We start from the raw sequence: 23,945 nt of genomic DNA on the forward strand, positions 1-23,945 counted from the left end.
GACGGACGTGGGAGAGCAGTGGAGACGATGGTGTGGTGTTGCAATGACCAGATACCGGCAGTGTCAACAAGTGGTGAACTGAGCTCCACCATTGGCTGGAGCTGCACAGGCTGCCAGCTGGGAAGGGGAGTTCATTGGGAGCTCAGGAGGTGAACCCAGGCAAAGAACTGCCCGTCCTGGTCATTTATTTGGTTGGACCAGGAGCAGAGACAGAACAGCAGATCCCCAACAGGTGGTGCGGGAACAGTGTGGATCCCACCAGAGTCTCATTGGGTGCCGTTTTGTGTAGGGAGGGAGGCAAAGGCTTACTAACAGGACTGCACGTGCACTGAGCTTGGAACAAACTCATTTATGGCTCAGTGCTTTGCACTGACATGACAAACTATGGTTCCACTCAAAATAGGTCTGGATAGCCCCCAGACCTAACAGCCAGGAGATCCAGAACTCCACCAGTGGCACATTAGGTGCCATTTGGTACAGAGTGGCAAAGGCTGTACACATGTACTGAGCTGAGAGTGAACTCGATTCAAGCTCCATGTATGGCACTGGTCCCACAGGGAAAGTAATACCAACTATTGCTTCGTACTGGTCAAAATAGGTCCATGTGGCCCTCAGATGTAATGGCCAGCAGGTTCCGGCAAGATCAGCACCACCAATAGTCTAGTTATAAAGGACACCTGGTGGCTCCCTAATCCTTAGAACTGCTTGAACTGGAAGTGGGAGAAAGGTTGTACCAACAGCAGTGCAGCCACAGCATGGGATCACAGAAGGTGGAGAGTGGTGAGCCAGGAGCTGGGGCTCTGGAGACCATGGTGTAAGTCTAACATAAAACCCCAGATCTGGAACTCGCTGGAGGGAGTGGCACAACTGACTGCAAACAAAGAGCCGTGTATCAACTGCAATAAGTAAAATCAAACTGTAGACTTGTGGGTGACACAGCTTAGAAACCTGCCCCAAGGAGAAGAATCTGCTAACCAGAAGTACAGTGACCAAGAGCAAAAGAAGAGACAGAGACACAATGAATACTACTGAAGACTTCCCTGCAAAGGAGCAAAAGCCTTTGCCAACTTCAGAGTTCATTGAGAAATACATCGAGAAAATTGGGGGGGGGTACACAATTCAGAAAGCTTGTTATGAAGCTTCTTATCAACAATGAGAAGCATGTAATACATGAGTTCAAGTAATTTAAGGAATATGTCCCACAGGAAATAACAACACTGAAACAAAAGCCAAATTATTGGAAATGAAAGACACAATAGAGCAAATTAAAAATTCAGTGGAAAGTCTTCATAATTAAATGAATGAAGCAGAAGAAAGAATCTCAGAATTGGAAGATACTTCTTGTCATTGTGGGGAAGCAATTAAAAAGCTGAAAGCAGAGCTGGGTCAAGCTAAAAAGAGTATTCAAGAATTAAGAGACAGTATTAAAAGGCCAAATATAAGCGGTATGGGAGTTCCAGAAGGTGCAGAAAGTGAAGCTGGGTTTAAGGTTATATTCAATGAAATAATAAATGAAAACTTCCCTAATCTGGAGAAAGAATTGGGAAACAAGATCCAGGAGGGGCACAGAATATCCAACAGGGTTGACCAAAAGCGATCTTCACCAAGATACTTGATAATCAAGCTCTCTTCAATCAAACATAAGGAAAAGATCCTTCAATGTGCATGTGAAAAAAATCAGTTGACATATAGCAGAATGGCAATCAGAATCACAGGAGACCTCTAACAGGAGTAAGAGGAGTGACATATTCCAGAGTATAAAAGCAAAAAATTGCCGGCCTAAGATAACGTACTCAACAAAGCTTTCCTTTGTCTTTGAAAGTGAAATCAAATTCTTCCACAGTAAAGACCTGCTCTACAAGTGGTACTTAAAGATGTTCTCTTGAAAGAGAAGGGGCATAGAGCCCACCAAAACCAAAGGCAAATGTGAAGAACATCTCCGTAAAACAACAACAGAAGACTAAATCAAACAATGAACAACCCATTTCTAAAATGACAAGACCAAATTACCAGCTATTTATATTAACCCTGAATGTAAATGGCTTACACTCACCAACGCATCAATCAAACATCATAGATGAGTAGACTAAATCAGAAAACTAAACCCATATATTTGTTGCCTACAGGAGATACATCTCGCCAACAAAGATGAGGCGAAACTATCTCCCATGGATTTTGATGTTTTTGTTTTTACTTTGATTTCTTCAAAACAGTGTTTTTCATTAAATTCTTCAGTGGCTCATAGATCATACAGTAGCATCATTTTCTTCAAGGAGGTCCTTGATTTTCTTTTTCATTTCTTCCGTGACACATTAGTCATTCAGTAGCATGTTATTTGACTTCATTGTGTTGTTAATTTCTTTTTTTCCTCCTGTTGTTGATTTTGTTTTGTGGCTTTTCATTTAAGGTGATGTACAGTAACTGTGTAATGGAGACTATCATATCCAGATGTGAGGATACAATGCAGTATGCATCTCTGCTTCCAGTTCAAAGATGGACTCCCAATGAAACTGTTACCTATATCTTGACAGTAGGATGCTGGACTTTGTCATTGTCCATGCCTGCAATGATGGATATATGACTATTTATGAAGAACTATACTATCATATTAATATAGGGAAATCTGTGTGTGTAGGGATGGGACTTGGTAGCGAGGGTTAGGGAAATTCCAGAGCCTATGGAACTGTATTATAAAATAATAAATAAATAAACGAATTATAAAAACAGCAGGCAACTGCTTCTGCTATTCTGCTTCCCAACCCTCAGCTTCCTCAGATCCCTGACTGTGCCTGAGGCTGAGCCCTGCCCGTGGGAGCACTGTGGCCAAAGGGGCAGCAAGGTTACGGGGAGGGTGAGAGGCCAAAGGGGCAGCAAGGTTACGGGCAGGGTGATAGGCCAAAGGGGCAGCAAGGTTACGGGCAGGGTGAGAGGCCTGGCTGAGGCAGTTCCCATTGTTTTGAAAGTGGCTTACTTTTTGTTGCATTTGTAGGGCAAAGACACACAGAGATATAGGGACAGACAGAGAGCTCTTCCATCTGCTGGTTCACTCCGCAAATGGACGTGTTGGCCCGAGCTGAGCCGAGCTGAAGCTGGAAGCCTGGACCCTCCTCGGGGTCTCCCATGTGGGTGCAGGGGCCCAAGGACTTGGGCCTGCCCTGCTGCTTTCCCAGGCCATAAAAGCCAGGAGCAGGATTGGAGTTGGAGTAGCTGGGACTCAAACTGGTGCCCCTATGGGATGCTGGTACCACAGACTTAGCATGCTGTGCCACTGGGCGGTCCCTAGTGCATCTTTTAACTTTGGGCCAAGTGCCTGTGCTGGGTCAGTGGTTAGATTTCCAGTCCTTACTTAGCAGGGTGTTCCCTTAGGATATGGAGGGAATGTGTATGTGCATGTGTCAGACTCGGTTTGGATCTGGGCTCTCCCACTTTTTGTCCTTGGTATTAAGTAATTTAATCTTTGGGAGATTCCATTTTTTTTAAGTCAGTGAAAGTGTCAGTTGTGAGACAAAATGCAACCTCAGATAGAAAACTGTGCAAATGATAGTACCCTCCCTAGAAGTCACCTGTACTCGGAGAGCTGCTTCTGAAACCCCTGGTCACTCCGTGGAGTGTTCTGGCAGATGCACTCTTTTTGGCTGCGTGTCACCATGTGAGGATGACCAGGCCCGTGACCAGTGTGGAATGACAGTTTGTATTACGAGAGCACCTGGGGCATGTGCTTGCTTGAACCGTGTTTGGTTGAGTTGGTCAGCAGCCCATCTTGCAGGTGCACTGCTCTGTCTGCAGTCCTCCATGGCTCCCTGGGTGATGTCATCCAGGTGTTATGGTCTGTGTCGCTGCCACTGACAGCTTTTGTCTGTGTGATGGTGAGCATGGCAGAGGCTGGTGAGTTTGAATTGGCTCATGCATTTCAAGAGTCTGCTTCGGGCATGCAAGGCCCGTGCTGCTGATGAGCAGGCAGTAGCTGCAGAAGATGTGCAGCTTCTAATCCTTCAGCAGCCCTTAAGGAGAGAGCTTGGAAATCTCTAAGCGGGACCGGAATGCCACAGGCAGGTAGCGAGCTCATAGTCAGGAACTGGAAGGGCTGCTCACCTGGGCTTTGGGGCGGGACTCTGCAGGCCCCAGGAAGCCAGGCAGTGGGGAGGAGCTCCGTGTCTTCCCTGGCACAAGATGAAACTGGAAGTGCCTTCCACCTTCCTCTTGCCCACAGTAACTCTGAATGTGGTCCACGTGTGCCTGGGGTTTCCTCACCTGTTACATAAACTGTACCAAAAAAAAAATGCCTTCAGTCCTTTTTCCCAGGCAGGTCTGAACAGGACCTGCACAGCTTGACTGAAGTGCCAGGTAGCGTGGGGAGTTAATTTTAAAAGGAGAGATTTTAATACAGCAAGGAGGTACTCAAGCTTGTGTCCTTTCGTTGTTGTCATCCTTGCTTCCTGCTTCAGTCTGAAGGGCTTGGCATCTTGAAGAGTATTTGTTATTGCTGCATTTCTCAGGCTCGTTTCTGGTACCTTGTGGCTCCTCAAGCCCCCAGAGTCAGAGTGAAGACAGGTGGGAAGGAAATGGCAGACGGTGTGGGGCAGTGAGTCCACGGGAGTCTGGGGGACAGGTGTGGAGGTGGCTCAGCGTCCCTGCGGGTCTGCCTGCCTGACTGCCCACTGCGCTCGGAGACATGTGGATCCCGGCTGGGTTGAGGGTTGGGAGGCCCTCTGCCCTGAGTGTGTTAACTGCCTTCTGAGTGGGCCTTGTCTGGGAGCTTCCCAGTGCTGAGGGGCGTCAGTAGGACTGGGGCTGTTGGCAACCCCCAGGTTGTGCTGTGGGCTTCCTGCACACCCCATGCTCTGTGCCCGTGCCGCTGCCGCTGCAGTGCCCGGGATGGTAGAGACTGCCCAGAGCAGGGATGCAGGCGGCCGCTGGGCCTGCTGTGCCGCAGGAGGGCTGCTGCTGGAACTCTGTGTCGGTGTGGGTGTTAAGCGGGGGCTGGCATCCGGCAGGTCCTGAATGGAATCCAGCACGGTCGCCCGGCCCAGTTACTGCAGAATATTGTCTTCTGCAAGTCTTGGTGCTGTGAGTTTGAGACTCATGGCTTGAAAGTACTGTTAGCCGAGCGCAGGGTGATGTCTTCTGGTGCCCGGGCAGGCTGCGGCTTCTGTGGGCAAGGGTGGCCCATCTCTTAGTGAGCAGAGCTCATCCCGGAGCAGCAGCATTGTGTGCGTGTGGGAATTAGGTTAGGGTTCCCTTCGGGTGCTACAGTGGCTTTGCTTTGGTGGCTGAGGAGCCTTCTGAGTGTGAAACCTTTAGTCTTTTACTGCCCGCACTTTGCTTCCAGCCCCTAGGAGTGGCACCCGGTGCCCAAGGACGCCTACCACCCCGCCCTTAGCCCGCCTTTGCTCCCCAAGCTCCCAGAAGTTGGGCGTTGGGTTGTTCCTACGGAGCCATGCCTCACATCTAGGGCCTTGGTGGGGCGTGTGTGTGTTTTGGTGACAACTTTACATTTAATTCTCATTTATTTTTTATGCTTCTGTTTCAGTGTCCCGGGTCATGAAACTGAATCCACAACAGGCTCCATTATATGTGAGTAAATGCTGAGGTTGCATTCCAGTTTGTACTTAGCAACATTGCTAGTTACAGTTCGCTTGGCTTGTGGTAGGGAGCATCAGAACGTTTTACCCGTGTGCATGTGATTTGTGGATGGATTTACCTCAGAAATGCAGGCTGGCTTAGTGGAGACTCAATGATGCCAGTCAGAACCCCTGGCCCCCAGCGGAACTGGAGGCTGTGGAGGCGGTTCCTCTCGCTCCACTAGGTGGCGCCTGCTGCTGGCCTAGGGAGCCTGGACAGGACTCCCTGTCGGGGCAGATGGAACGGGGCCCCATGGTTTGGAGAAGCCAATGGCCCGGAGAGGGTGGACAAGGCTCTGAAAAATAAGGAACATGGCTGTCGTAGTGGTGCAGCTGACTAGTCCTCCACCTGTGGTATCTGCATCCCGTATGGGCACTAGTTTGAGTCCAGGCTGCTCCACTTCCTGCCTGCTGCTGGCCTGGAAAAGCGGTGGCTGGCCCAAGTCCTTGGGTCCATGCACCCGTGTGGAGGCCCTGAGGGGGTTTCAGGCTCCCGGCTTCAGATCGGCTCAGCTCTGGCCAGCCTGGCCATTTGCGGAGTGGACCAGTGGATGGAAGATCTCTCTCTCATTTTCTGTCTGTTGTCCTCCCCCATCCTAACTTTGACATTCAGGTTAAATAACTGTTTATAAAATCAGGCATTTGTGGTTGGGGGTCCCGTCCCTGGGACTTGTGCAGGATGGCAGACACATGGGCAGCAGTGGCTGTGGCCAAGCGGAGCGACCCTGCCTGCTGAGTGCATGGGGAGCTGCGTTGTGCCAGTGCACAGGCTTGGGGAGCTGTGGTCCTCTGCTCCTGTTTGCTTCCAGCTGTGCTGTGTTGCCAACACTCACCTTTACAGTTGGAATGCTCACATGCTGACGTTTGTGTGGCCCAGTGTATGTTCGAAGCTATGTTACGGGTTTACTTTCTTTTCAAACTGCTTGGAGGTAACAGGTTTACTAGTTTGCATGTGAACTAAGTGCCTTGGCATTTTAAAAACAGCTTTGTTAGTCTAACTCCTCCGTGCTGATAGTCTCCCTTCAAACTATGACTGGACAGTCACTGCCGTTGCCTGCTGCTCCCCGTGGTGGCAACCCGTCTGCTGAGAACCACGCAGTGTGGCCTGCTGTGACTGCTCTTACCCTCTCTGGAACGTTGTCACGCAGGACCGCGCAGCGTGGCCTTCTGTGACTGCTCTGCCCCTCTTCTGGAACGTTCTCATGCAGGACCGCGCAGCGTGGCCTTCTGTGCCTGCTCTTACCCTCTCTGGAACGTTCTCATGCAGGACCACGCAGCGTGGCCTTCTGTGCCTGCTCTGCCCCTCTTCTGGAACGTTCTCATGCAGGACCGCGCAGCGTGGCCTTCTGTGCCTGCTCTGCCCCTCTTCTGGAACGTTCTCATGCAGGACCACGCAGCGTGGCCTTCTGTGCCTGCTCTGCCCCTCTTCTGGAACGTTCTCATGCAGGACCACGCAGCGTGGCCTTCTGTGCCTGCTCTGCCCCTCTTCTGGAACGTTCTCATGCAGGACCACGCAGCGTGGCCTTCTGTGCCTGCTCTGCCCCTCTTCTGGAACGTTCTCATGCAGGACCACGCAGCGTGGCCTTCTGTGCCTGCTCTGCCCCTCTTCTGGAACGTTCTCATGCAGGACCGCGCAGCGTGGCCTTCTGTGCCTGCTCTGCCCCTCTTCTGGAACGTTCTCATGCAGGACCACGCAGCGTGGCCTTCTGTGCCTGCTCTGCCCCTCTTCTGGAACGTTCTCATGCAGGACCGCGCAGCGTGGCCTTCTGTGCCTGCTCTGCCCCTCTTCTGGAACGTTCTCATGCAGGACCACGCAGCGTGGCCTTCTGTGCCTGCTCTGCCCCTCTTCTGGAACGTTCTCATGCAGGACCGCGCAGCGTGGCCTTCTGTGCCTGCTCTGCCCCTCTTCTGGAACGTTCTCATGCAGGACCGCGCAGCGTGGCCTTCTGTGCCTGCTCTGCCCCTCTTCTGGAACGTTGTCACGCAGGACCGCGCAGCGTGGCCTGCTGTGCCTGGCTGCTTTCACTTACTCCCCCTGAGAGCCACTGTCCATGTGCTCCTTTGTGCACTGAGGGAATGCAGTTCACCTTACATCGTCTGCTCTTCACGAGTGAGCTGGAACACTGACAGGTGTGTGTCTGTTTCTCTTGGACATCCGCCCGAAGTGGGAGTTGTCCTGTAACCTGGGCTGCCAGGGCTGGGCCAGGAGACGGTAGTAGGCGCTGCGTCCAAGCTGCCCATGTAGGCCCCGGCTTGCCAGGCAATGCTAGCAGGACTCTGGGTTGGGGTTGGGTCTGGGCACGGGACTCTCAGTAGTGGCTTCACTTGGGCCACCATGGCTGTCCCCTCTGCCGTTTTGATTGTAGCATCCAGTGGGCATACGCTGATGACCTCATCCTGGTTTAGATTCGCATCTCGCCAAGGGCTGGTGGCTGTGGCGTCTTCTCTGAGAACACTTCAGTGTGTTCAGGCCCTCAGCTCTTCATAAGCGGCTCCCTCCTTCTGGGCAATGAGGCGGGGTTTCTTTTTATCTGTTCCTACTGTAAATTTTGTAGATTCTCTATGCAAAACTTCTAAGAAATGTGTGTTTTCTCCCATTCGGTGGGTCGTCATTTCACTTTCTTAATGATGTCTTTTGGAACACAAAATTTTCAGTCTGGGTAATTTCCAGTTTGTTCCTTCTTTTCTTCCTTACCTTTGCTGTGTGTCGTGGGGCGCTTCTTCGCCAGGCAGATCGTGGAGAGCTGCTCCCAGGCTCACCTAGGGGCTCCTGGTGTTAGCTCTACGTTACATGCACGAGCCACGGTTAGTTTTGTGTAAGTTTTCATTGCATGTTACGTTTGTTGGACTCCTTCTTTTGCGAATATGTGCTGCTCTTGCTTGCTAAGTCTTTTTCTTCCCTGGTTGATGGACATGTGGAATCATTTCTGAACTCAATAATGTTCCTTTTTGGTTGCGTTTATTTGACTTTTGTATTCAAGTCTTGCTGTTTTCATTATGTAAGTCTGTACTGTTGTGAGAGTCAGGGTGTTGTGGTCACTGTGAGGCCATTGTCGCTGCTGTAGGCTTCCTCCCTGAATTGGGTCAGTCCTTGGCCGTGCTGGGATATGCTGCCGACTCGGATCTGATGGGCTTGCTGCTGCTCTCCCAGTGGATTCCCCGGGATCCTGTTACTTGGAAATGGGCTGTCCTTCGTGAGGTCCCTGTGGGGCTGTGCTCTGAGAAGACGGAGCGTAGGGCCTACGGATGCAGGTGTGGCTGGAGGGCCGACGGCTCCGAGACGCAAGGGACTGCCGGCCAGTGAGTGAACGGAGGCCGCACAGAGAACCTGGCAGCCCACGGCTGCCTGCGCTCAGCTGCCCGCAGCGGCAGGTGGGCCAGCTGGGGACTGACTGTCCCCACAGGAGCCCAAGCAGCACCCCCGCTTCTCCCTTGGCCCCTGGGTGTGTTTTGCTCCTCCAGAGCCTCGTCACGCTGCCAATCTCTTAAGTGGATTACCTGCCTCAGCCTGAAGAGTGCAGGCCAACAGCTGAGGCCTCAGCCTTTTGTGGGCTGGGGGCCGCTCAGCTGCAGGAAAGAACTGCATTTAAATGATGACACTTTGTTGCTAGTGCCAGGAGAGATAAGGAGTCTAGTGTTTCTTGGTCTAACTTTGGATCAAGAATTTCAGTTTCCTTCTGTTGGGCTTTCCAGTTTTCAGGAGCTTTCTTTGAAGCTCCTGCCCTTATGTGTGGTAGTTGTATTTCTGCATTTTTCCATTGCCTGCATGATGCTTTCCATAGACACTTGGTGGATTCCAAGCTTTCAGATAACAGTAAGGCATTCATGTCTCCATTTGGTACATGAAGGAAGCCTTGCTGTCAGTGTCAGAGCAAATGTCAAGTTCATTCAGGCCAATGTGTCCTCTGGTCTGGAGGCACAAGTTTCTTTTGCTGCTGACTGGCTCTGAGTCCCAGGGTAACTGACAAAAGAAAGGGTTCAGAGGTGTCCACCTGGGTGGGCGTGGACAGGGGCCTGCCCTTTTAGGTGGGCATGGACAGAGAGGCCCTGCCCTCTTGGGTGGGCGTGGAGACAGAGACCCTGCCCTCCTGGGTGGGCGTGGACAGGCCCTGCCCTCCTGGGTGGGTGTGGAGACGGAGGCCCTGCCTGCTTGAGTGGGCATGGCCAGGGCCCTGCCCTCTTGGGTGGGCATAGACAGAGAGACCCTGCCCTCCTGGGTGGGTGTGGAGACACAGAGAGGCCCTGCCCTCCTGGGTGGGTGTGGAGATGGAAGCCCTGCTCTCCTGGGTGGGCGTGGAGAGGTGGAGCCGCAGAATGTGATCTGCCCGTGGCCTGGACAGAAGACGGGCCTTACATCAGCAGGAAAGCCATGATGGTGTTTTGTCCTCAGCCTCTGGCCACGTCACCTGCTCTCACTGAAGGCACTGTGCCGTCGGGGCCAGCTAGCCCAGGCTGAGCACGCTAAAGGATGCCCCCTGGAGAATAGCATCTCCCGTGGTGCCTGTCCCACAATCGCAGGGGCCACTAGGGGAGACTACTGGTTCCCCTGGGGCCTGCAGACCCAGCGCCAGGAAGGCAGTGAGCGACAGAGTGGAGTTGTCTAAGGACAGCCTGCCCTGCTCCTTATCCCGCAGGGTCACGTACTCCGTGGGAAGAGGGCGGGATGGGGGAGAAGTCCCCAGTCTGTGGGGCCAGAGAAGTGTGTTATCTATATAATGTTAGATTAGTTAGTAGGTGTTATCTAATCACTCCCCACTCCTTTTCAATAAAATTTTGATTAAGCATTGATCAAGAACTAGTAAAAATCTTCTGTCCTCCCGCAGTTTTAAAGAAAGCATTATTAACCTGTTGGAAAGACCAGGAGAGCCCCTCCTATCTGCCCTCCTATCTGCGGGCCCTCCCTAGGGCTGGCAGCTGAGGCCATCTGCTGCTGGGTTTACCAGTGTGTGAGCTCGGAGGGCATGCTGGTACCACCATGCCACAGTGCTAACCCAGTCCTCTCTGCATTTTGACCAAGTCTCTGGTCCTGCCAGCAAAAGAATGTCTTTTCAAGTGGTTTGTTTATGGGAGCCATTCCAGAGGGTTGTGGAACCTCCGGGAGGGGCCAGGGGTGTGTGCGCGTGCACTGGCCAGTTGAGCTGTGCAGAGCACAAGACCAGGGATGGATGAAGAGCCTGCATGTGTGCAGTGTGTGATAAGTCTTTCAAAGTTGCTCTGTGACTCCAGCCTGCTTGTCCTTCAGCTTCTGCCACAGTTCTCTGGAAGGGAACCGCAGACGAGCACCATCTGCTGGCCTAGTTCCTGTGGTTCAAGAAGTGGTCCAGTGAGATTTAGTTTCCTGGATTGCTTGCCCTGGCCACCTCCCCGGCCCACACAGGACGGAGAAAGCTAGCTTTTCTGTGGCCACCTGAGGTCTAGAATGTGAAGGCCCGAATCCCTGGTTTTCCTGTGTCCTGTCTCCGGGCTGCAGCCCTGGCGTACCATGTGGCGCACCTGCTGAGGTGGTTTACACTCTGGGCCCTTCGTTCACACTCTATGTCTGCCTGCGTTCTGAGAGCCTTCTTCAGTTTGGCCTCGTCTGGGATGCTCTCTTCTGCTACATCTTAGTATTTTTGCAGTGTTAATAGCATTCCCTGGAGTGCTGCAGCTATGGGTGACACAGGTTCACCGTCCCGGGCCAGGCGAGGTGTGCGTGTTTGGGGGAGAGGTGTCCATGTTTGGGTGGAGGTGTGTTTGTGTGCCTGCATGGGGTGGTGTGCATGTGTTCATGTTGGTGTGTACATGTGTGTGGGGAGGAGCAGTGTGTGTGCGGTGGTGTGTGTGTGTATTGGGATACATTTCTCTCTGGAACAAGGGACCCTGGTTTTCGTCAGATGATTAAGGTCGTAATAGTTGAATGAATTTCGATTAAAAAATAAAGCAAGTTCCGATTTGCTGGCCTTTTCTCTGCAGATTCTTTCCTGAGTTTCCTGTTTGGAGAGTTGTTTAAAAACCACTTTTGTTGCTCCTCACCTTCTGGCTGGGCTCCAGTATAAAGGCCATTGTTTTGAAAGCCCCGGCCTCGGGGGCTCTCTCAGGTCCCTGACGTGTCCTTCTCGTGGCCTTTCCGGCCGGGCTGTCCCTGCAGGTGCACTGCTGCTTCCTAGTGCTCTGGTTGCCGTGGGGAGCTCAGCACGGCCAGCTCCCAGGGGCTCTTGGCCCCCTCCTGCCTGCTGCACGGTCACTGCCTTCCTGAGCCCCTCCGCGCCCATGGGGGCTCAGTCTGGTGGCGTGCTGGCAGGGCCTTGCTGATGTTTACTTGTTAGGGTCGTGTGGCTACGTGGGAGCAGCTCTGCTTCCTGAAGGTTGGTTTTCTGCTTCCGCTGCCTGTACTGAGTCCTGCCCGAGAGGTGCTGTAGGTGGGTTGGCGTCTGCTGTTCCCTTCCTTAGGCAGCAGTGGCTCTGCCAGGGAGGACAGGCTCTGGGCTTTACCAGAGGTGCTTTCTGTAGAATTTTCTGTTGATGGCAGAGCTGTGTTAACATCTGCGCCCATAGTGAGTCCTGCACATTAGCCTAAAATTCCTTTAAGGCCTTTTGTGTATCATAATTATGAATTTTATTTTTTAAACCTTTTATTTGGAAATAGCTTTGGAAGTATTTATTAATAATCTTAAACATTTTCTAAAATAGTGTACCTTTTGCTGAGAATACCCCGAGTGGATGACAGCTCTCTGCCTTGGCTGTGTCCACTCTGTCCCTTCAGCGTCCGTCAGTCACCCGTCTAAGTGACAGATGGCGTGGGTGCTCTGGAACGTGACCACAGGCACCCCTTTTGGGTGGCTTTGCAGGTGGCAGTGTCCCTTCCCTCTTGTTATGTGGAATGTTCTCATCTGAAGACACCTTGCTGTTAGGAAGGCTGACCACATGGAACTCTGGCAGCCGATGGGGCGGGCAGCACTCGGCTACCTGCTGAGGCTGGGTGCACCGCCAGAGGGCACACAGTGACAGCAGTCTGCAGAATTCCTGAAGATCTAACAGTTCATGAGCCTGTGTGAGCCAGCCCTGGCGCAGCACTGCCACCTCCTTGTCGCATGGCCCCATTTCTAAGCCTTGTGGTTGATGTCCCTTTCCTTTCCTACCCACGGCAGGCATTTCCTGACTGCGAGAGCTTGCATGTGATTTGACTCCTGAACTCGTGCGAGACTTGAAGTCCCAACATTTTCAGTTGATGGCAGGAGAGAATGCAAGCTTCATCCATGTGGGGTTTCAGAGGTAGCCTGGGGACAGGCCTCTTGAAGGGAATTCTTGCCAGAGAACTGTTAGAGAAGCCTCGGGCAGGCCCAGCCTCTCCCACAGGCTGCTTCCTGGCTGGCTGTGTGGTCCTTCCGCCTTCTGCCATGGCCCCTCTCCAGAGCCAGAGTGGGCACCTCTGACTGTGAGCTAGCCCCGTCACTTGGTAAGAGAGCTGCCTCTGTCCCCTTTTGTCTGCTGTGGCTGAGAGCTAGCCTCATCTGAGGTAGGAGAGCTGCCTCCGTCCCCCTCCTGTGAGCTAGCCTCGACCAAGGTAGGAGAGCTGCCTCCGTCCCCCTCCTGTGTGCTAGCCTCGACCAAGGTAGGAGAGCTGCCTCCGTCCCCCTCCTGTGTGCTAGCCTCGACCAAGGTAGGAGAGCTGCCTCCGTCCCCCTCCTGTGTGCTAGCCTCGACCAAGGTAGGAGAGCTGCCTCCGTCCCCCTCCTGTGTGCTAGCCTCGACCAAAGTAGGAGAGCTCTCAGCCTGTCTGGCCTCAGTGACTTGCTTCTTCCTGTGTGTCCCTTGGACACCTCCTCCCGTTGTTATTTGTCCACTTTTCCCAGTTAAAGGAATATCTCATGGGAAGGCAGGCGGGCTGGGTCTTGTGTGGGGAGGAAAGTTTGGCTGTAATTATGGAAAGATTGGCCTGTGCTGGTCCAACCATGTGAGTTGATGGGGGTGGCGGGACTAGGACCATGCCCACCATTTGGAACTCTTTTTATCTTTATAATCCTTTTTTTTTTCTTTAAGATTGATTTATTTTTATTACAAAGTCAGATATACAGAGAGGAGGAGAGACAGAGAGGAAGATCTTCTGTCCAATGATTTACTCCCCAAATGAGTGCAATGGCCAGTGCTGTGCCAATCTGAAGCCGGGAACCTGGAACCTCTTCCTGGTCTCCCACGCGGGTGCAGGGTCCCAAAGCTTTAGGCCGTCTTCCCCTGCTTTCCCAGGCCACAAGCAGGGAGCTGGATGGGAAGTGGAGCTGCCGGGATTAGAACCGGTGCCCATATGGGATCCCGGCATGTTCAAGGCCACTAGGCCACTCCGCCGGGCCCATATCTTTATAATCCTTTTATGAAAACCTCTTTTCTCAGGAAAGAAGTGATTAGTGGTAAGCTTGTATACTTTAGCCCAGGCTGGAGGAGCGGTGTGGATTATGAATCCCAGTGCTCAGGCCGAGTCAGCACAGTGTTTCCCTTGTGCTGGTGTCATCTGTCAGAGGTGGTCGCACTCAAGGTCAAGGGTGCTTCCCCGCTAGGTGCCAACTTGGGCCGTGGGAGGCGCTGGGTGGGGTGGGCTGCCCTGAGATCATCTCCCAGTGTGTACTGAGAACCACCCCAGAGGAGGGTCATGTGCTGGGCTCCTGCAGACAGTGGGGGTGGTTTACTGGGCCTCCCTCCAGGAGGCTTGGGGTAAGGCAGGTACCCCGGCAGCATGCCTGATTGAGATCTGGCTGTCATTTCTTGCTGGTCCTCCTGGGTTGATCTTTCAAGGTCATCCTAAGTAGTGGTGGGTGGAGACACACTTGTCTGTGGTCGTGACTGTATCGGCGCAGAGAGCCCTTCTTCCAGGAAACAGGGACTTGGATTCCAAGGCCTGTGGGATCCACATTCCAGATGCTTTGATGTGATTGAGGCCTCTGTGTTTTCTTTCATATTTTGAGCATAAGGCGGTATGACTCAACATTAAAAAACCACAAAGATCTAAGCGCAGTTTTAAGCTTGCTTACTTCTGTTGGGGAGTGAGAAGAGAGGCTGTTTGGAGAGCCTCGTTGCAGCAGTCCCACCCACCTGTGCGGCCAGCCGTCCTGTCCCCGGGTCCTGGGAACATTAGGTTGGTTTTCATACAGAAGGATAATTCTGATCTGGAAAAGACAGACTGGTTCTTAGACTTTCAGGTGAAAAATGACAAAAATGGTTTCTGTAAAGGTCTTTCAATAGTAAGTGGTCGTGGCTGCCACCCGGTGGTCTTGGCCCTCTGTGAAGGTCGCCCAGTTGTTGTGGCCCTGGTGATGCCAGCTGGCCACTGGCCATGTGGAATCAAATGGCTGTGACTGGCTTCCCAGTTTATTTGTGGACACTAAATTTCATATAATGTTCATGTTAAAAGATCGGTTTTGGGGAGTCGGTGCTATTGTTCAACTGGCTAATATTCTACTTTGCAAAGCTGGCATCCCATATGAATAAAAATGCTGGTTTGTGTCCCAGCTGTTCCACTTCCCATGCAGCTCCCTTCTTGGAAAGCAGTGGAGGACGGCTCAAAGCCTTGGGACCCTGTAGCTCATGGGAGACTCAGAAGAGGCTCCTGGCTTTGGCTCTGGTTGGTGTGGACATTTGGGGAGTAAACCAGTGGATGGAAGATCTTTCTCTGTCTCTCTTCTCTATAAATCTGCCTTGATAATGAAAATGCATAAATTTTTAAAAAAGGTTTTTTGACGATTAGAACATGAGGGAGATGTTGTGACCCCTGCAGAAACCAGGGGGTGGAGGGGACTTGTCCCATCCCCACCCCCTCCTACCTTGCATCCTGTGTCATCGACAGCGGCACTTTGGGGCTTTCGCTTGTTTTCAGATCGCGGTGCTTGTCTCAGTACCTAGAGAAGTTCTCTCGCACGTGCTGCAGTCCTGTTAGCCGGTCGCGTCATGCCAAAGGTGTTCAGCTGGGCCAGTCTCAGCGCCTCAGAGCCATTCAGAGATGGGCTGCTTGCATGGTGACGTGCGTTCTGAGCCGCGACGGAGCCTGCCCTGACTGCTGTTGGCTCGTCTAGCTTGGCACTCTTGCTGGACACTGACAGCCTGTTTGGGCTGATGGTTGATTCTGACTTTTTCATGTTGCATCGAGCAGGTCTGCGTACTGCGGGCGCAGGTGCACCTTGCAAGGTGGGATCGTGAAAGAAGCCACAGAAATCACGGTTGGGGAGTCCTTCCGGACTCGATCCAGAACCGGCCCTTGGCAGCACTGCTGCTCACAGACCTGGTCCTAGGTCTGGCCTCGCAAAAATGGAAAGAAAACTGAGGAAACTTCTGTCCCCCAGCTTTTGTAGTAAGCTGATTTTCCACGGATGCGTTAAGATCCGTGTATATTAAATCTCAGTGTGTGCATTTGTTTATATGTTATGGTTAAAGCAGGAGCTGTATGTTTTATAAATTGAAAATGTAATTCAATTTTTGTTCCATACGCTGATTTAACCACTGATATCCATTTGTAAAGACTACGAGGAGCTTAAGGACAAAGGTGCCTTCCTCCCCGTGGACGTATGGGAGGGAGAGCGGACAGCTCAAGAAGGCACGTGAGGCATACGGTGTCGTGGGTGAAGCTGGCTGTGTCTAGCTGTGTAGCCGTGTAACCGGCGTGTCCCCAGCTGAGTGGGGAGGAGCGGTGCAGCTCTCCACCTGTGTGCCGCAGGGGTGGGCCTGGCAGCCCGGTGGGAGGGGCGTCAGGGATGTAGCTGCAGCTGGGCCCCCGACGCCAAGGCACACTGAGCACGGAGACCAGGAACGGGGGCCAGCCATGGAACACGCCACCCACCACCTCTTTTCTCCTCCTCCCTCCCTCCCTCCTTGCCTGTCTTCCTTCCTTCCTTCCTTCCTCCTCCCCTCCCTCCCTCCCTGCCTTCTTTCTTTCCTTCCTGCATTTTACAGAAAGGGAGAGACAGAGAAGGTGATCCTTCACCCACCACCTCACGCCCCTCAATGGCTGCACCTGCCAAATCTGGGCCAGGGTGAAGCCCGGAGCTTCTTCCTGGTCTCCCACTCGGGCAGCAGGGCCATCTTCTGCTCCCTATCCAGGTGCGTTAGCAGGGGGTTGGGGCAGAAGTGGAGCAGCCGGGACACAGACTGGTGGAAGTATAGGAGGCTGGTGTTGCAGCTGTGGCTCACCGGCTGCACCACACTACCCCATGGATTGTTACCTCATTAGCTTACTTGCTCACCTTGCTGCTTGTAGGGTTCAGAAAGAGGACAGTTGCTACTTTCAGGCTTCTTCTGCATTCCCAGTGCCTGGAATCTGCACATGGGAGTGCTCAGGCAGTTCACTTGGGTGTAGCCCTACTGAGTGCTCAGGCAGTTCACTTGGGTGTAGCCCTACTGAGTGCTCAGGCAGTTCACTTGGGTGTAGCCCTACTGAGAGCACAGGTAATGTATGTGATCTCCCCTCAATGGTGTCAGTAACATGGACTGCTCTCTTCCCTCCAGGGCGACTGTGTTGTCACCGTCCTGCTGGCTGAGGAGGACAGAGTGGAAGAGGATGTTGTGTTTTACTTAGTGTTTTCGGGTTCTGCCCTCCATCACTGTGCGAGCACTCGGAAGGTCAGCTCTGACACGTTGGAGACCATCACTCCTGGTGAGTACCTGGACTCTGGTGTGTTCCTAGGCAGTGACCGGGAAAGCGAGTCGGGTTGTTGGTACTGTAGGCACATCTCCACATCCGTGCTGTTACACTCAGTCTGGAGCTGCCTCACAAGTGATGTCAGGCCATGGGTCGGCGGCACTGCTGCTCGGTTGGCGTGCTGGGACCTTCAGGAAGGCCGGGGCACCTGTGGGTGAGGTGACGTGATGTCATGGTGAGGTGACGTGATGTCAGGCCATGGGTTGGCGGCACTGCTGCTTGGTTGGCGTGCTGGGATTTTCAGGAAGGCTGGGGCTTCCTTGTCGCCCCCAGGCAGTGGTGAGCTGTGCAGCCCTCCTGGGGTGCTCCCTTGAGCTCTGTAGGGATCTGATGAGCTGGCCTGGCACCTGCCAGGTGCTTGGTGTGCAGCTGCGTCTTGTGTTCTGTGCTCCAGTGAGTCTGGGCGTTCCTCGCTTGGTGCTCAAGGAAGCTGGGGCGGAGCGCCTAGGCTCCTTGCGCGAGGCCTTCTGGCTCCGCAGCGGAGTCTCCCTGTTTTGCAAGCATCTTGCCCAGTCCTGCAGGTGTTTTGTGTTCCTCTTACATATTAACTGAACCTGGTAGGGACAGTTTGCAAGATGGAGTTAATGTTTAGGCCATGTTTTTTCAATCTGTCTCTTCCTTTATCACTCTCCCCCCCTCCTAAATCCTTTGAGGTAGATCTCCACAGAAATTCAGAAACTTTCCCGACTTCCTGTTGGAACTAAAAGAAAAAGCCTGGGATTCTTACTTACTTTCTTGTAAGCAGGAGATGGGAACTGGCTGCAGGTGTTGGCTTTCTCCGGCCTGCTGCAGCTGCTGGATGTGACTGCGTGTCTCCGAGCGTGAGGGCAGAATGGGTCCCTGTGTTCTGTGTCTGCCAAGGCTTTCCCTGCAGCTGTGCTCTATGGGCATTGGAGGAACTATGCATTTTTGCACAGAGCCTGAATTTGTTACTGGGTCTGTGTCACCTAACCTATGGTGAACTGCCCGCTGTGGCAGCTGTGTCACTCCTGGAGCCCACGCTGTAGGGAGGAGGCCTGCCAGGCTCGTGTGGGTGTGCCTGGGTGGGTGCTGGGCTCCTCGTCAGTAGCAGTGCTTGGTTTACTCTGTTTTCTGAAGGCCGATGCTGCGAACCCTGGTCCTCCGCTGGTGGGGAGACGCAGGCGGCCTGGTGATCTTGGAGTTGCAGCCGGGGAGCGGTAGTGGCTGCAGGGCAGTGTCAGGCTCCTGGCCACTCGTGCTGTGGCCACTGCCTTCCCGACAGTGAATTTCAGTTCTCTGCAAGTCTCCCACCCACTGCTGAGGAACGCTCCTGCCCCGCAGCCCTGCTCTTCTGGGCTCTCGCTCGTGTTTCCCCTGCTCGTTCTGCTCCAGTCAGCATCAACTTTGCAGGACTGGTCGATTCTTGTGCACATCCTTCACGTTGTGATGTTGACGGAGGTGCTGTCGTTGCCCTGTGGCCTTCTGCCGCCTGCGCAGAAGCGAGGCTACATCATGGAAGGTGCTCGCTTCTCCTGACCCCATCCGGGGCAGGCGGACCGGAGAGGAGGAAGCGTAGGTCTGGGACATGTCTCTTCTGAGGCATAGCAAAGCTGCATTGCGAAGGCAGAATTCAGTGTGGATGTCAGATGATTTACATCGTCCTGTGTGAAGTTGTGATGTCAGCCTTGGCTCGCATGGACTGATTGCTGCTTAGGGCTGCTGGGAACCGGTGGCTGCTTCTGAATAAACGATCAGGTCTGTGAACCACAGCAATTCTTTTCTTTAGCATTCGATTGAAGTACATATTATTACTTCTGTGTGTCTTTGTCATTTGTTCGGAAGTGAAGTGAGGCTGTGTGTGCTGTTTTGGGTGACATTGTTCAAGGGCCCTTCTACGTTCCACAGCTCCTGACTTACGGGCCGGCAGACAGTGTCACGGGGAAGATTTTCTTTCTGAAGTGGCCGTCTCAGATCTTCGTGACCTGGAGGCATGGCGCCTGGGTCCAGATCTGATTCTCCCCTTCTCTTCTGGGGCTCCTGCCCCTGGCAGTGGGGAACAGGGCGGAGACACCCTGGGTTGTCCCTTGCAGAGCCCTGGTTGTGAGTCATGTCTGGCACCCAGCAAATATTACCTAAGTGCATGTTATCTGGGAGGGGCAGCAAGGGGGGAGGCACAGAGGCAGCTGACCTGCAGGGCCCTTCCTGCTCCTGCCCTTGAACCCTCCCCTTGGCGGACGCCACAGCTACTTGCAGTTGTCTGTCTCCCCAGGGACTGTGAGCCCCTGGCAGGCTAGAACAGTTCCTCACGTGTCTCCACCCCCGGCAGGTGCCTGGTGGCAGTGGGCTTCCAGCTGTCTGGCCGACAGAACTGAGAGAGAGGTCAGCTGAGGGAGAGGTCCTAGAGCTGTGGGCAGGAAGTGCTCTTCTGTGCTGGCTGCTGTGGGTGTGTCATCAGGCTGCTGCCCTGCAGAGAAAGCCCATTTGTTTTCTAATTTTATCTCGTGTTTAAGAAGGCTATGTTTTAGTTTTGACTTGCTATTGGCTTAGTGTTTTGTTTCATTTCTTCCTAATTGATTTATTGTTTGAGTGAGTGCAGCGGGCGCATGGGCCTCAGTATTGCCACCTGCTGGTGCACTTCCAAGCGCCCACAACAGTCCTGGCTGGGGCAGGCTGGTGCTGGGAACCAGGAACTCAGTCCCCATCCATCTGCAGCCCACGTGCTGGCAGGAACCCAGTACTTGAGCCATCATTGCTGCCCCCTGGGGTGTGCAATGGCAGGGAACAAGCCAGGAGCCAGAGCTGGGTGTGAAACTAGAGCGTCCTAAGCCCTGGGCTGAGTGCCTCCCTGGTCGCCGGCAGGGTGCTGGGTTCAGCGTGTCCCTGGGCTGAGTGCCTCCCTGGTCGCCGGCAGGGTGCTGGGTTCAGCGTGTCCCTGGGCTGAGTGCCTCCCTGGTCGCCGGCAGGGTGCTGGGTTCAGCGTGTCCCTGGGCTGAGTGCCTCCCTGGTCGCCGGCAGGGTGCTGGGTTCAGCGTGTCCCTGGGCTGAGTGCCTCCCTGGTCGCCGGCAGGGTGCTGGGTTCAGCGTGTCCCTGGGCTGAGTGCCTCCCTGGTCGCCGGCAGGGTGCTGGGTTCAGCGTGTGCACGTGGCACTGCTCCCACCCACCCGCGGAAAATGCTCCCTTCTGCTACAGCCTCCTAGAGGCCTTCCGGTGGAGGCAGGGCCCAGGTCATGTGTCCGTGCGCACTCGCCCCTCGGGGGCTGGAGGCTTTTAGCTGGGCGTCACAGTCCCACTGGCCTGTCCCTCCAAGGGTGAGCCTTGCTGCTGTCTTCCCACGAGAGCCACTGGCCCTGAGTCCTTGGCCATCAGCCATCGGCCTGACTCACGGGCTTGGCCTCTGAGGAGCTCTGTAACCTGGGCAAGTTACTTTACTTGTTGAAGTTTCAGCTTGTCTGTGACAGAGGACAGCGCTTACCGTATAGAATGGCTGTGTAGAGGAAATGAGCTGTGATGCGTGTCCTGGGGCGGGCGGGTGGTGAGGGAACACCTGGCAGCAGCCTAGAATTACACAGCTGTGGGAGATTGCTTTCCTCACCAGGCTCAAGGACTTGAGGCTGCATGGGGCGAAGAGGAGTGACATTCAGCTTCCTTGTCTTCCTGACTGGCCGCGTGGGAACGAGGGGGTTTGCCTTGTCAGAGCCAGCAGGAGGCAGGCTTTATTCTGGACCTTGTCTGAGGCGCTCGGCCTGGGTCCTGGCCTCCCAGGCCTCGGCTCCCTCCACGTGGCTCCTGCCTGCAGCATGGGCTCAGGGCAGCTGCCAAGAGGAAAGTGCCTGTGGCCAATTAGGGGGCGCACGGGGAGGCGTAAACAAGCAGCACAAACATTGATGCAGCTTCTTCTTCTTGTCAGAGGACATTTTCTAGAAGAAAGATGGTAGTAGGACCAGTGTTCTGGCCTGTCGAGGTCAGCGTTTGAAGGTGAAGAGAAGCAGTGGCTGTTCTGTTGAATGCGTTGTGTTTAGTAGAAGCCCGGAAGGACTCCTTAGTCTCCACAACTGCCTGCCCGCAGACCTGTAGAGCGGCTGAGCCCGCAGGGGGCACGCGGGGTGTGCCTGCCTGTGGGGCTGTGCCCGACGGTGGGCGGTTCCCTGCCGTCCTTGTGTTCCTGGTTGGGTGGGTGGTTGTGAGGCCAGAGGTTGCTGGCAACAGTGAGGCAGAACCGTGTCATTGTGCAGCTCACAATGCTTGCTGGTCAGCCTCTTGGGCTGGGGACGAGGCGAGGGGTGAGAGCCAAGTCCGCTCAGGAAGCCTGTGAACGGACAGGGTTTGCCTGCGACTCAGCCACCCTTGGGCCTGGAGCTGCAGTGTGGTGGGCTGCCCTAGCCTGTTAGAGATGTGCGGCTGGGTGGGATGCCAGGCTGTTGGCAATTGGAAAAGCTGCTGGTGCTCGGAGGAAGGATGGGTGGCGCTGGGCATCGGCAGGGACGCTCACGCTGTTTGCTTCTTCTGTCAGGACATGACTGCTGTGAGACCGTGAAGGTGCTGCTGTGCGCCTCCAGAGGCGGCCTGCCCGTGTCTGTGGTAGCTGAAGAAGACTTCCGCTTCATCAAGGATGAGGCGTACGACGCAGCCCAGTTCCTGGCGACCAGCGCCGGCAACCAGCAGGCTCTAAACTTCACCCGCTTCCTGGACTGGTCAGGGCCGCCAGCTGGGGACGTGAATTCCCTGGATGAGAAGGTTGCTCTGGCGTTCAGGCACCTGAAGCTGCCAGCCGAGTGGAATGTGCTGGGGACTGATGCGGCTTTGCACGGTAAGAATTGTGTGGTCCAGAAGCAGACTTGAGTTTGGAGTACTTCTGTCTTCGTGGGCTGCCTGATGTGGTCACTGTGTCCGAGCCTCGGGGAGAGGCTGAGTGCATGATAAACAGGTCTGCCCCGTGCTGGTCAGCTTCCTGGGGCCTGGATTGCCTACGTGATCTTTTGAGCATAGCAGGCGGCTTTTGGGTTCAGCTTTCAAAGACAGGGTGCTCATTATTGTGTCCTGAAGTTCCAGGAGACAGTCTGGCATTGGAGTAGAAGGTGGGGTGAGGGGCGTGTGACGGAGGATGAGCTCCATGAAGCGGTCTGCTTCTTCAGCCTGTGCAGTTTCACGGCCTCCGTGTGAGGATGCACCCTCATGGGCAACACTGGGACCGCAGCTGGGGGCAGCTGCATGGTACCCCTGTACCCAGGCAAGTAGCCAGCAGCTAACGGGCATTCTGAGCCTGATGAATGGCACCCCAGGCCCCCTCTCGGTGGGGGGAAGGGGACAGCTGCAGCCTGCCCAGAGGAGGGGGTCTGGGGGCGAATTGGAGTGGGAACAGCTTACTGAGTGGGAAGAATGTTTTGTGGGGTCTTCCAGGGACCAGGCCACTGCACTCACAGGGATGGTTTTGAGGGGGGAAACTGGAGGGCATGTCTGGGCTAGGCTAAGGCACCCGCTCATGTGTGAGATCTGGACTGGGCTAAATAGCATCACCTACCACCTGCTGGCACTTGCAGAAGCTGGGACTGGGAGTGTGCCTGGCTGGGCTGGACCGCAGTACCTGTCTGCAAGTCCCAGAGCAGGGGTAGGATTAGACTGGGCCACTGCACTCAGCAGAATATGAGAGATCTGGATCTTTGCTTCTGGGCTTGCCTCTGAGAGACTGTAGTACCTGCTGGTTTGTGCTGAGAGCTGGGGGTGGTGTCAGGCAAAGCCAAGCTAGACTACAGAACTCACCTGGCATTTGTGGGAGCTGGGACTGGGAGGAGACTGGGCTGGACCAGGCTGCAGCACCTGCTGGCACATGTGGGATCTAGGGCTGGGAGCGGTCCTGGTGGGGGAACTGCCAGCACCTCTCAGCATGTGAGCTAGGTCTGGGGGTGGGGTGGGCTGGGTCAGTCAACAGCACACACTGACATGAGAGACAGCCAGGGTAGGGTGTGGGCCACTCCTGGCTGAACTAAGCTGCGGTACCCACCAGGTAGAGCTAAGACTGTGGGTGGGCTATGCCAGGCTGGTTTACTGTAGAAGGCCTGGGGCTGGGAACGGACCTAGTAGGGGAACTTTGGGGAACCCCCTCTCCCATGCTAGGCTGCAGCTCCCACTGGTGAGTTCAGGAGATGGGACTGTGGGCTGACTGGGCTGGGTAAGGCTCCAGCATCCATCGGCATGTGTGTGGGCTGGGCCTGAAGGCGTGCCATACTAGGCTAAGCTCCAGCAGCTGCTGGTTTACATGAGAGCCAAGTCTTGAGGTGGGCCAGGCTGGGCGAGGCTGCTGCACCCATCAGCAAGAGCTAGGATGGGTGTGGGCCAATTAGGCTAGGCTGCAGTGCCTGCTGGTTAGTTCCAGGATTGCAAGCCAGCCATGTCAGGGCTGCAGCACACGCAAAATCGGGGCTGGGAGTGGGCCTGCTAGGGGAACCTGGGCCACTCTTCATCTCCTGCTAGGCTGCAGCTCCCACTGGTGAGTATGAGAGCCTTAGCTGGGGGCAGGGTAGGCCAGGCCAGAGATGGCTGGGCTGCAGCATCTATTGGTATATGTGAGAGCTGGGTCTGGGGATGTGTCAGGCTCGATTCAGTCCACAGCCCACATTGTCATGAGCAAGAGTTATGACCAGGTGCAGGCCAGGCTGGGTTGGACCACAACATCCACCAGTTGGGCTGGGGGTGGGCCATGCTGGGC

General features: G+C 54.4%; 1 protein-coding gene across 1 annotated transcript in view; it reads left to right on the top strand.

Moving 5' to 3' along the window:
* Nucleotides 1-23,945, top strand: part of LOC131480505 (A-kinase anchor protein 13-like) — a 111,784-nt gene that overhangs the window by 41,332 nt on the left and 46,507 nt on the right. Inside the window, exons 2-4 of the mRNA XM_058665419.1 lie at nt 5,531-5,574; nt 17,088-17,235; nt 21,753-22,049. Coding sequence (XP_058521402.1) covers nt 5,542-5,574; nt 17,088-17,235; nt 21,753-22,049 — 478 coding nt within the window. The 5' untranslated portion in view covers nt 5,531-5,541. The remainder of the gene's footprint in view (nt 1-5,530; nt 5,575-17,087; nt 17,236-21,752; nt 22,050-23,945) is intronic.

Source organism: Ochotona princeps, chromosome 6 (assembly GCF_030435755.1).
Source record: "Ochotona princeps isolate mOchPri1 chromosome 6, mOchPri1.hap1, whole genome shotgun sequence".
In the NCBI taxonomy this organism is placed as follows: domain Eukaryota; kingdom Metazoa; phylum Chordata; class Mammalia; order Lagomorpha; family Ochotonidae; genus Ochotona; species Ochotona princeps.